The sequence below is a fragment of the Oryzias melastigma genome, linkage group LG4 (genome assembly GCF_002922805.2).
Source record: "Oryzias melastigma strain HK-1 linkage group LG4, ASM292280v2, whole genome shotgun sequence".
NCBI lineage: Eukaryota > Metazoa > Chordata > Actinopteri > Beloniformes > Adrianichthyidae > Oryzias > Oryzias melastigma.
In genome coordinates, this window is record NC_050515.1 from 5,160,029 (window position 1) to 5,172,817 (window position 12,789).

The 12,789-nt window shown below is 44.6% G+C and overlaps 1 protein-coding gene across 2 annotated transcripts in view; it reads left to right on the forward strand.

Annotated features, from left to right (window-relative positions):
• Positions 1–12,789, forward strand: part of LOC112137026 (nardilysin) — a 17,027-nt gene that overhangs the window by 2,267 nt on the left and 1,971 nt on the right. For both annotated transcript variants that reach the window (XM_024259126.2, XM_036211444.1), the window contains exons 2-27: positions 663–865; positions 1,110–1,314; positions 1,456–1,537; positions 2,420–2,573; positions 2,816–2,889; positions 2,962–3,057; positions 3,275–3,397; positions 3,468–3,525; positions 4,881–4,954; positions 5,107–5,176; positions 5,354–5,431; positions 5,756–5,876; positions 6,195–6,253; positions 6,513–6,567; positions 6,669–6,773; positions 6,846–6,969; positions 7,049–7,135; positions 7,242–7,361; positions 8,037–8,088; positions 8,894–9,044; positions 10,366–10,493; positions 10,654–10,816; positions 10,896–10,927; positions 11,038–11,176; positions 11,245–11,292; positions 11,510–11,562. In XM_024259126.2, the coding sequence (XP_024114894.1) occupies positions 681–865; positions 1,110–1,314; positions 1,456–1,537; positions 2,420–2,573; positions 2,816–2,889; positions 2,962–3,057; positions 3,275–3,397; positions 3,468–3,525; positions 4,881–4,954; positions 5,107–5,176; positions 5,354–5,431; positions 5,756–5,876; positions 6,195–6,253; positions 6,513–6,567; positions 6,669–6,773; positions 6,846–6,969; positions 7,049–7,135; positions 7,242–7,361; positions 8,037–8,088; positions 8,894–9,044; positions 10,366–10,493; positions 10,654–10,816; positions 10,896–10,927; positions 11,038–11,176; positions 11,245–11,292; positions 11,510–11,562 (2,636 nt within the window). In that variant the 5' untranslated portion in view covers positions 663–680. The remainder of the gene's footprint in view (positions 1–662; positions 866–1,109; positions 1,315–1,455; positions 1,538–2,419; positions 2,574–2,815; positions 2,890–2,961; positions 3,058–3,274; positions 3,398–3,467; positions 3,526–4,880; positions 4,955–5,106; positions 5,177–5,353; positions 5,432–5,755; positions 5,877–6,194; positions 6,254–6,512; positions 6,568–6,668; positions 6,774–6,845; positions 6,970–7,048; positions 7,136–7,241; positions 7,362–8,036; positions 8,089–8,893; positions 9,045–10,365; positions 10,494–10,653; positions 10,817–10,895; positions 10,928–11,037; positions 11,177–11,244; positions 11,293–11,509; positions 11,563–12,789) is intronic.

Genomic DNA, 12,789 nt, shown 5'->3' on the forward strand with positions numbered 1-12,789 from the left:
AGGTTTGCACTGTAGCTACTACTGTATTTTGGTCCATTCTTCCATGCAGATCTTCTCAAGAGCTGTGACGTTCTAGAACTGTTGCAGGGCAACACAAACGTTCAACAACTTCTCCCAACTCTCTATTAGATTTAGGTCCAGAGTTTGGCTAGAACACACCAGATCCTTGAATTGATTTTTATGTAGCCACTCCTTCGTTACCAAGCAATGTGTTTGGAACCTATTTGATAACCTTTGATAACCTTCCCATTGGATTTTAAATCATCTCTGGTTGTCATGAATGGAGAACTAAACAATGTACATGGAATATATGTAAAAGCAGACTTTTTAACATGAGAGTTTTTCGAGGCAGAAAAATACTTGGTATATCCTGGTTTGCTTTGATGTAAACATTCGCAAGGTGGGACTCAATCCTTAACAGCAAAACCGAGGAGGCCCAAAGACTTTTGTTGGGGAGACCTTGCCCCGCCCTCCTCAACCACATTCCAAAAATGTCTAATTGACAGGACAAAGCAAAGTCTTTTGGGTTGATTGACCAGTCAATCAAAAAAAAGCCCCACCTTTTCCAAAAAAGCAAACAATGAAAGTAGTTTCTTCATTTGTTTCTTCCTGACATGTGACTCCCTCTGCTCCTCATGGTGACCCTCCCTGGTGTGTTTCAGTGCCGTAACACAGTAAAAATGCCTTTGACCAACAAGTCTGTGAGTGGCAGCGGTGCATCCAATCAGGCGGCTGTTCCTGAGCAGGGAGAGCCTCCCCCTCCTGCTCCAGAAACCACCAGGGCAGCTGCTGATGACACAGGAGCTCCAGATGAGCAGGGAGACCCGGAAATACTCAAATCACCAAGCGACCCGAAGAAGTACAGGTGAGGCCAACTGCCCACACTGGTCACATGACCAGGAGGCATGAATCTAAAGATCTCAAACTTAATCCAGTTAGTTCATACCACAATATTCACTTAGCTTTGTCCTGACAAATAGACTATTTGGATTTGTTTGTACAATTTGAGCTTGTGAAGAATCCAAGAAAATTTTCCTTCTGGGATTTTAAAGTTAAGTTTTTTACATGCTGCCTTTTCAATCCATCACAGTTCCTCCGTCTTTCTGCAGGTACATCGAGCTGAGCAACGGCCTTCGAGCGCTCCTCATCTCGGACTTTAGCAGCGCAGAAACGGGCACAGAGGAAGAGGAAGAGGAAGAGGAAGAAGAGGAGGAGACGGAAGATTCTTTTGAGATCTCTGAGGAAGAGGAGACCGAAGAAGAAGAGGAAGAGTATGAGGAAAATGCATCAAAGAGGAAGAGGTCTGAGAAGCAGGTGGGAAAGATGAGAATAATCTGTCTTCTTCTGAACGCGATGCTGTAAAATGTTCAGTGAAACAGGAAGTCTCCAGGCTCAGTGTTCATGTGTGTGTGTGTGTATTGTTGCACATGGATGCATTTTTGGACATGTGTGCAGGCGGCCGCCGCGCTCTGCATCAGTGTGGGGAGTTTCAGTGACCCGGACGACCTGCCCGGCCTGGCCCACTTCCTGGAACACAGTGAGTGTCTCCTTTCTGAATGAGGATCTGAGGATCTCTAGGTCTTTGATCCTGATCCTTTTTCTGATCTGAAGGATTTTCTGATCTGAAGGAATTTTGCTTTTAGAATGAAAACTGCAACAACTTTAAAGTGAGATCCTCCTCGGAAGACTAAATAACAGTGGAAAAAAAGAGAAGTAGGATTTCAACAAAATCTAGATCTCATGTTCTATTTTTGTGAATGAAGAACAAACAATGTTGTTTCTGTTTTTTTTCCCACTTTGAGTGAAATAGAATAAAGGAAGTTGAGCTCAGAAAATAATTCTGCAACTGAGGCAGATCTGAACATCTGGCTGAAAAAAGGAAAAACTGACTTGATGTCAAAGTTCAGGCTACATCCAGACCGGGGGAGTCAAACTCTATCGCACAGGGGACCAAAATCCAAAACACACTTTAGGTCACGGGCCGAACTGGATAAACATTTATTGAACACTCTAAAACTACATTCTTAAAACTTTAAAACCTTAACTTTTTAACATATTTCTGAACTAGATATATAAGCTGAAGTACGCTGAAGGTAAGCTGTAAGCTGAATTTGGCCACTGAAGATGCTAGTGCTGATAGCTGAAGATGCTGAAATTGATTTTTGGTGTCTCACCCTAAACTGCTTTTGCTTTGGATTCTAATTAATAAAATAATTCATAAAAAATGCACATTTTATTCTTTATAGTAAGGTATGTGTAGGACTCTCCTTGCAGCTGTTTGTGTTGCTGATTGATGGTGTCATTTGGTGTCAGAAGTGGGATCTGAGACTGCGACTAACAGATGAAGTAGAGGATTTTCTGCTCCTTTCCCTCAGAGGAACTCCACCCTTGTTCTGATTGGCTCCTTGTGTGTTTACAGTGGTGTTTATGGGCAGTGAGAAATACCCGGCAGAGAATGACTTCGACGCCTTCCTGAAGAAGCATGGAGGGAGCGACAACGCGTCCACCGACTGCGAGAGGACCATCTTCCAGTTTGACGTGCAGAGGAAGTATTTCAGGGAGGCCCTCCACAGGTGAGCTTCACTCCTGCATTCTAATTATGCCGTTTCTGACAAATGTTAACCAATTTGTATTCCTTTTGTGTTCTTGTGTTAGTCCCGTTTAACACGTGAAATTCCGGTTTCTGATTCATTTTGAACCTTAGAATGATTGAAAAAACTAAAAGACAATAATTTTGTTGGTACATGTGACTTCAGGCTGTGAGGAGCTGCTGAATCTCTTCATGCAGACAGACCTGTGCTCTTTTGTTTTCCAGGTGGGCTCAGTTCTTCATCTGTCCTCTGATGCTGGAGGACGCTGTGGACAGGGAGGTGGAGGCTGTGGACAGCGGTGAGTCTGCTGCTGTTCCCTCTCAGATTCTGCTCTTCATAAACCATAACTGATGCTCCTCCTCTTCCTCAGAGTTCCAGCTGGCGAGGCCTTCGGATTCCCATCGGAAGGAGACGTTGTTTGGAAGTCTGTCCAAGGCGGGGCATCCCATGGGCAAGTTCTTCTGGGGTGAGAGCTCCACACGCGCTAGAGCAGCAGGAACCGACTCTCTGTCCTCATGATCTACAGAGAAGTTTCATCTTCATGCTTCCTTTTGTCACACAATTTTGTTATGTTTTAGCTCTAAAGTCATAAAATGTGTTTTTATGAAAAACCAAATGTTTAAAAGACAAAAAGAGGCCTGAAGACGATCCCAGTCCTCACAGCTCCGTGTTGCCTCCTTCAGGTAATGCTCAGACGCTGAAGCATGATCCTAAAGAGAAGCAGATCAACACGTACCAGAGACTGCGGGACTTCTGGAGGAGAAATTACTCTGCTCATTACATGACGCTGGCCGTTCAGTCTCGAGGTAACCTGCCGTCCTCTGAAGGGAGCGGCTCCGGCGGCTGAAACCAGCTGATTGTGTGTTTGCTGTGCAGAGACGCTGGACACCCTGGAGGAGTGGGTGAGAGAGATCTTCATCGAGGTGCCAAACAAGTACGACTGCGCCACAGCCGGCCTGAGCCGCACTCTGACAGCTTCATGGGGTTTGACTCATGTGACCCCTCACCTGCCAACAGACCTAAGATTCTTTCCTCTGGTTTACAGCAGATATTATGGGGTCTAAGGATCAGCTGAAAGCAAACACAAAAATGGTCGACAATTTGAAAAGATTTTTGGGAGCAAAATTTGAGGACAAGAAGTTATGAATTAGAAAAAATAAACTTTTGAAAAGCAGACATTGTAAATCTGATTACAAAAACTGAAAATGTGAAAAAAAAATCAAAACTTTGAATAAAACTTGAAAATTTGAACAATAAATTGTACATTTGAAAAATAATTTTCAACATTTTTGTCAAATTTACGTCTGTTTTTCAATGGTTCATTTTTTTTCAAATTTACAATGTCTTGTTTTCACATTTTCAAAAAAAAGATTTTTCATTTACCATGTCTTGTTTTCAAATGTTCACTCTGTTTTTTCATTCACTTTAAGCTGATCATGATTTGATCCATAAGATATCCTCACAACGTTCTTCTCCATTTCCTTTAGTTTACTCTTTTTATTTATGAGGACAAAAAAGGTCTTAAAGCATCTCTGGGAACACTTGAAAACCATCAAACCTCTCTAAGAGAGTAGAGACAACCCAGGACAGTTCCTGCCCACCCCCATGGTCATGAGCTGTGGGTAAAGATGTGGATGCAGCCAGCTGAAGTGAGCTTCCTGCTCTGGGGTTGGAGTCTCTTTAGAATCAAATCAAATCACTCTTTATTTATATAGTACTAAAGTGCTTCTATGCTTTACTCCTAAACAAAACTGTACGTCTGGATAGCTCTGATATTGCTCTCCAGTTTTGTTGCAACGCTAATGTTAGGTTGGGAGTGTGAGGGGCTGTGAGCTACTGGAAGAGCGTGGAAGCACAGGGATAATGGGAAATGAGTGCAGGCTTACTCCCCGTTAACAGTTGGGTGAATTTTTAATGAACTCCTGCCACTCTGCAGAAACTATGCCCTTGAAAATGATGCTTTTTTAAAAAAATTTGGGATAAAACGGCATAATCATCAAGGGAACGCTTTGAAAATATTTCAGAAGATGATCAAAGTGGGTCTTTCAGAGGAGCTTAATGTAGATTTCAAGGTCTCTGATGTGTTCTGGATGTTTCCATGAGCGAATCTGTGTCTAACAGGTCTGACTGTCAGGTTGCATGTTGTCACCTCTGCTGTTTATGTTCTGCACTGACTGCTGCTCCTGAACGTATGAGGGTTTGGCATGTGGATGAAGATGAAGTTTGGAGCGTTTCAGTGACCTCGGTGCAGATTTAGTGAATGCTGTGTTTGTGCTCCTCTGTTCCTAGTGGAGAACCTCGACCAGACTTCTCCCACCTTCAGGAGCCGTTTGACACGCCGGCCTTCAACAAACTCTACAGAGGTCTGTCAGGAAAACAGCTGCTTTCAGATCTTTAACTGCTTCCTTGAATCGGATTGTGTTCATCAGGCGTGTTGATCAAACTTTGCTGTTTTTGTCTCATCTTCCTTCCTTCCTCCTTGTCCCCCACATGGGGCTGATGGATGATGATGCAGTTGTTCCTGTGAGGAAAGTTCATGCTCTGACCATCAGCTGGGCCGTTCCTCCGCAGGGCAAACACTACAGGTGAGTGTGAGGCTCAAAGCTGCACACTGCCCCCATCTGGTCACACAGGGAACTGAAGGAAACACTCAGAAACACATTTCGGGAAGTCAGACTGTTTTTTTGAGGAGTTTTTTGTGATCCTGTGATCAGTTTGAATCACAGAAACAGCTTCAGCTCCTGTTTGTGTCTCTGTGACAGAGTGAAGCCTCTCCATTACATCTCTTGGCTCGTTGGACACGAGGGCGCCGGCAGTATCCTGTCTCTGCTGAGAAAGAGGTGAGTCCTGACACTCCTGCATAAACTCCTGCAGCTGGAGTATCTCTGACAATATCTCATTTGTTGTGGGGATAAACATCTACTTTTTACAACCTGAGTAGTGTAATCACAAACCTTCACAGTTCCCTTAATACTAAAACAAAGACCAGAACCTTAAAAACTAGAAAAAGTTTTTACAGCACTAAAACTAAGAGGAAAATCTTGTGTTGTGTGAGACACACACACAAAAGCTGATTTGGCACTGACGTATAGAGAAAAGACCAACAAGACCATTTCATGTCACAGGTGTGCATCTCAGTGTGTGTCGTGTGTGTACTCGCTCAGGTGCTGGGCTCTGGCTCTGTTTGGAGGGAACAGCGAAACGGGCTTCGACCAGAACACCACCTACTCCATCTTCTCCATCTCCATCACGCTCACTGACGGAGGTTTCCAGAACTTTTTTCAGGTCCTCAAACACCTTCAGCTCGTTTTTGTGCAGCTGAAACTGCGACAGAGTACAACACAAATGCAACACAATAAGAATGGTGTTTTTTTAATCAAACTTTATTGAAATGAACAATATGTACAACAAGAGATTTGTTATAACCCAGGTTTTGTTAAAGTTTTTTTAATGAACTTTATTGACAAACATTCAGAATATCACTCTCCATACTTTGCAAATTAATTTGAAAGTCTGACGTTCAGCCTCAGGTCCTGGTTCAAGTTTGACCTCTCAGAGCTTCCATATCTCGTTGACAGCTCCTGCCTGTTGTTTGGTTCACAGGTGGTTCACTTGGTGTTCCAGTACCTGAAGATGTTGCAGACTCTGGGTCCACAGGAGAGGTCAGACACTTTTACTCACATCTCTCTTGAGGATGAATTCAGAGCAGTCTGAACTAAAGCGACCCTGGATCAGACATTCAGAGTCCTCACTGATATGCAGCTGGTCAGGAGATACCAGAACACGAGGAGCTCTGACTGTAGAACACGGGTCACGGCTTTCTCTCAGACATGTTTCTAGAACGTTCTCATTCCGAAGAGCTCAGCTCAGAAAAAGGAGTGAGATCCCTGCAGGATCCAACCTGCTGCTCTGTCGTTTCAGGATCTATGAGGAGATCCAGCAGATCAAGGACAATGAGTTCCGGTACCAGGAGCAGGTCAGCACACAAATCCACAGCTGCATTCAGAGCAGATGGAGTCAGAACGATCAATGAATGTTCTTGGATTGAAATAGCCTCTAATGCAAACTTTCTGTCAGACGGACCCGATTGAGTTTGTGGAGAACATCTGTGAGAACATGCAGTTGTTCCCCAAAACGGACCTCCTGACTGGAGACCAGCTGATGTTTGAGTTCGACTCCCAGGTACAAGAGCTTTATTCGAGTCTGGTTCAGGGTTAAGTCCAGTTTCTCACCTGTGACCTGGTTCTGTGGCAGGTCATTGGTTCGGCTCTGGACCTGCTGACGCCTCAAAGAGCCAACCTGCTGCTGCTGTCCCCTGACAACCAAGGCCGCTGTCCGCTCAGAGAGCGATGGTTCGGGACCTGCTTCAGCTGTGAAGGTACCGAGCTGGAGCCTCCAGTAGAGGGCGCATTGGCGACATGTCTCTGAACGTGGCTGTCTTTGATTCCTGTCTTCAGACATCCCAGAGGAGTGGTCGAAGCGCTGGGCTGGAGACTTGGAGCTGCACCCTGACCTCCACCTCCCTGCTGAGAACAGGTTCATCGGTGAGTAGCTCGGTCGCTTCTGTGGAGGTTTTCTCCAGCTGTGGATCCAGTGCAGAAGGTAGAAGTGAAGGACTCAGATGGATTCTGTCTTTTCTTCCTGGTGCAGCCACCGACTTTGCCCTTAAAGAGTCCGACTGTCCCGACACAGAGTTTCCCGTCAGAATTGTGGAAAATGAGCAAGGAGCTCTGTGGTTCAAGAAGGACAACAAGTTCAGGATCCCTAAAGGTGAGACGTCCTGATCGGAGCAGAGAGCATCGTTTAAAGATGGGTTTAAAATTCAGACTTAAAGGAGATTGTTTCAGGAAGATTCAGTCGTGAAATGTTTGGACTGGCTTTATTCTGAATAAAGATTAAAATCTGTTGACAGGTTTCTCAAAGGCTCTGACATATAGCAACATTTTTAAAAGCTTCTAATATCTTTTATTGCATAATGTTTAAAATAAAAACAGACCTGGTAAAGGATATAGTTGAGCTTAGTCTGCCTCTGATCACAAAATTGACATGACTGCTTTTAGTTCTATCTCAATGGTTACAGACAGAAACTAAAAAATATAAGGAAAGTCACATAAACGAGAACCTGGATAAGCAATCATGTTAGTACCAAGTGGCTAACTAGCATCAATACTGCTGTCCTTCCACTTTGTTTGCCTTTAAGTCAGCAAATACAAAGAATAAGCATAATTCAATTGATGATACTCGTCATGGATCCACTCAATCTAAATGTTTTGGTCAGGAAAAACAACACAAGGCGCTGTCTCTGTTTCATCCACATGATTGATGTTACATTTTGTGTTACGTTCTGTCAATCTGCTGTTGCTTGCTGTTGTTGTGAATCCGATCTTTACAAAGTAAAGTGGTCAGTATGAAGTTGATTTCTTTCCTTATGTTTGTGCTCTTCAGCTTACATTCGCTTCCACCTGATCTCCCCACTGATCCAGAGGAGTCCTGAAAGGTGAGCTCCACCTCTGTACTTCATTCTTTCACTGAGCTGTGTTTACTGAACATCCCAATGACTCAAGCCTGGAACTTAAACCCCCAAACAACTAGTTGGCAGATTGCTGGTCAACCCTGAGAGCTTTAGCCCCTCCACCATTAGTTTGGTTTAGTTTATTAGATTTATATGGCACCTTAAAATGGCCTCGGTCAAACAAGGCGCCGTATATTAAATGGACATGCCTGCCAAATGCTCAGTGGTAACGCGTTCGGCATTTCGGTACACAGATTGAAGACGCTTGTTCCCCCTGAGCATCCTCTTAGACCTCGGTACCTCCAGGAGAAGCTGATCAGTTGACCTGAGGCACCGACCGAGTCGGGGTGTAAGGACAGAGAAGCTTAGAGAGCCACTTAAAGTTCTCACAGAGGAACCTTTTCAGCCACAATGGATTGAGCACCAACGGCAGGAACAGTTTGTATGGAAACACAGAAACCATCATCCATGGATTGGTGCATGAAGGATTCTTCAGTCTGAAGTCAGCTGTGCAGAGATACATCGTGTGTGTTCTCCACTTGTGTTCAGCTCACTTAAGAGGCAAATAACCCCAAACCTCATCTGATGGTGTGAGGAAGAAGGGGTTTTTCATGAGATATATCTAACTTGGATTTTAGACCTTCAGGAATCTCTGGTTCCTCTTGTACAAAACCTCACTGACCTTTTTCAGAGATTCTCTGCATTCGTAAATTGCTAAGTTGGCATTAAAATGGGTAAATGTCCTCATCGTGAAGCCGATCTGTGACTCTCTCTCCTCTTCCTCCTTTAGTCTGGTTCTGTTTGACCTCTTTGTCAATATCCTGGCCCATAACCTGGCGGAACCAGCCTACGAGGCCGACGTGGCTCAGCTGGAGTACAAGCTGGTGGCTGGAGAGCACGGGCTGGTGATCCGGCTGAGAGGCTTCAACCACAAGCTGCCGGTGAGCAGCTGTGGAGACGTGCACACTCATGCAGACAGTATGATGAGTGTGTGATAGCAATTCAATTCAGTTTTCTTTATTTATATATTGCCAAATATCACAATACAGTTTTCTCAATGGGCTTCACACTGGGAACTGTACAAAAACAAAAAGTCAGTCATAAAATATAAACAATAGCTGGTTGCTAAACTAAACAGACTAAACTAAACTGGGGGTTCCCTGTTAGACCCTGATTCTTGGTAAGGAAAAACCATTAAAAAAATGGGGAAAAAAAGAAGAAACCTCAGTGATGTTCACATGAAGGAGGGATCCTCTCCCGGGATGGACAAGCGATGTACCAGGACTGTTCAAGAATTAGCTTAAATAACTGATGACAACTGCATGTTTGAATAGTGTAGCAGATGGGCTTCATCCAGATGGATCTGTGACAGCTGGGGGATGGGGTGGTGTTAGACGAGCCAGAGGCGAGGTCCACTGACAAGAACAGGAGCACAGACAAGCCACCTGGAATCTGAAATTTCTCCCGCTCCGAGAAACGAGACGAGCCAGATACGAGGTCCATGGCTAAGATGAGCCAGATACGAGGTCCTCGTCCAAGACGAGCCAGAGGCGAGATCCACGGCAAAGACGAGCCAGAGGCGAGGTCCTCGTCCAAGACGAGCCAGAGGCAAGGTCCTCGTCCAAGACGAGCCAGAGGCAAGGTCCTCACCCAAGACTCACCCAAGTGAGAGAGTGTAATTTTTTCCTCGTCCAAGACGAGCCAGAGGTGAGGTCCTCGTCAAAGACGAGCCAGAGGTGAGGTCCTCGGCCAAGACGAGCCAGAGACAGGACCTGAGGCGATGTCCTCGTCGAAGACGAGCCAGAGGCGAGGTCCTCGGCCAAGAACAGGAGCACAGACGAGCCACCTGAAATCTGGAATCTCTTCCCTTCCCTCCTAGGGGAGAGGGAAAGAGGAACAACACATGAATTGCACTGCACCAAGAATGTGTTAAATCTGGTTTCACCAAATAACAGATGGTTTCTGATTCAAAATGTGTTGCAGTGAAGTTCTTCTACGACCTGGGTTTGTGATGTCGCATAACTCTGATTATCTGAACCAATTAGAACAGTGCAGTGAGTGATTCTATTTCTATTTTTATTATAAGGTCTATTTCGTCTATTTATTGAACTGCATCCCTGCAGTGACCTTCATTTCTGCAAGAGGGCAGACCGTATCAGGTTTTAGCCCAGCAGGATTGAGATATTTTGTAAAGATTTTGTAAAGGAAACCCTGAACTGAACCGTCACATCTAATCTTGTTTTGGATCTTTCTGATCTTCAGCTGCTGCTGCAGCTAATTGTGGATCATCTGGCCGACTTCGTCAGCGAGCCGGCTGTCTTCGACATGTTCAGTGAGCAGCTGAAGAAGGCCTACTTCAACATCCTCATTAAGCACGACAGGCTGGGCAGGTCCGTGCACACTCAGAGCTGGGGTATGGACAGAACTCTGTCTGCATCCCTGACGTTGAAGTCCTCTACAGACCTCGACCACTTCGTTCTTCAGAGCGGTCTGCTAGGAACGGAACGTCAAACTGTGTGCATGATGTTGAGTTGTCACTCACCTGTGCAGAGACGTGCGGCTGCAGATCCTGGAGCCCAAACGCTGGTCCGTCATCCAGAAGTACCAGGTCCTCATGAATGGTCTGACCAACGACAACCTTATGACCTTCGTCGCTGAGCTGAAGGCGGAGCTTTATGCAGAAGGGCTGGTTCAGGGGAACTTCACCAGCGAAGTGAGACACGCATAAACATACCCTGGTTATCTATTCAATCTCAGCCAGTAAAGTTTGTGGATGTTCTTCCATTTGATAGGAGTCTAAAGAGTTCCTGCAGTTCTTCACAGAGTGAGTTTACTGCTCTACACTGCCCTCCATTCACGCAGACATCCTCTTCCAATGATGGGAAGACTTTTGGAACAATCCTCTCTAAAGTGGCGTGTTTGGCATTTGTGCAGGAAGCTGCAGTTCCAGCCGCTGTCAGTAGAGGTCCCCGTTTCCTTCCAGGTGGCAAAGCTGCCGCAGGAACAGCTTCTGTGTAAAGTGAAGTCCCTGAACAGAGGAGACGCAAACTCAGAGATCACCGTGTTCTACCAGGTGACAGAGCACAAGTCTGAGTTTCCAGTGTGTTTGTGTTGTGTAACTCTGGGTTTCCTTGGTTACAGTCGGGGCTGAAGAGGCTGAGAGAGCACGCTCTGATGGAGCTGATGGTGGTGAGTGTTCAGCAACCGCAACCGTCGACAGATATCCCAGAGATGAAAAGACAAACAAGTTTAATCCGTTTATTCAAGAATCTTTGGAAGACAAAGATTTTTACACAGATAATTGTGTCTCGTTATTTCTACATGATCTTCATGGAGGGTTCATTTACAGATAGTTGAGTGAGTGGACTTCCAGAAGCGGAAGATCTTATTAGATGTGTGTTCACAGATGCACATGGAAGAACCCTGCTTTGACTTCCTGAGGACCAAGGAGACTCTAGGGTGAGTTGACCTTTGACATGTACTGGATGACACCTTGAAAGAATTGTGATCATACACACTCACATACACTGCTAGGGACAATTCAGAGCACATGGTTCGAATCCCAGCTGGGACCTTTCTGTGTGGAGTTTGCATGTTCTCCTGGTGCATGTGTGGGTTTTCTCTGAGAACGTCCTCCCACTGTCCAAAAAAATGCTTTATAAGTTCATTGATTACTCTAAATCACATGTGTCAGTCAAGGCCCAAGGGCCGGATCCAGAACTCATCGCTCCCTCACGGCACCATCCCCTTATACACCGACAGCACGGCGCTCTTTCTGGACCTCAGGCCCTCAGCTAAAGGGATAGGAGGCAGTGCCAGGTCCTTCTTCATACCCAGGGAGCGGAGCGGGACATAAGAACGATCAGCCCACTACGCTCTCTGGGTCAAGGAAGAGCTCCATGGTGAAGGCGCTGCAGGGAAAGCACAGTTTCAAGGGAGCGCTAATAATGGAGAATCTTTAGTATTTTAAAACACATATTTAGACTTTTTATATTAATTATTGAGCATATCGTTTTTAAGAAAGTGGGAAAATTGTGGATTTTCACCAGATATGATTTAAAATCTAAGTTCAAAGATGATAAGAAAACTCTGACCCAGCATTTTAGCAGCATTTAAACGCACCACTTACACACAAATCTGGAGATGTGAAAAGAGTCTCACATCAGATTTGTGCATAAATGCAGTTTTGTGTGTGTATCAGGTGATTGGTGTGTACTTTTTACAGATTTTTGGGTTTGGTTAGTTTTCAGCTGCTGTAATTTAAGTTGTGAGTGTGTAAATTGTATTTTGCACTTTTGTAAATGTGAATATACAATTGCAAGTGCACACAGGTACACACAAAATGTATTGTATGAGTTACAAATCAGAAATTACACACACACAAATCGAATGAGAATATATTCTCTCCATACTATTTTCATGATGCATTTAAATGCTGCTTGGACATCAGAGTTTCTTATCAGACACTTTCAATTAGATTGTGAATAATATTTAATAAAAACTTGACATTTTTTACACTTTCTTAAACAGGTATGCCCTGATAATTAAGATAAAAAAGTCTAAATACATGTTTTTAAAATACTCATCACCTTTTTGTAAAGTTTTCCAGAACTAATCGCATCCTCTCACCAGCGCCTCCAGCACAGGACTCCTCCCTGAGCCCTGGTCCCCAAATGACCCAGCATT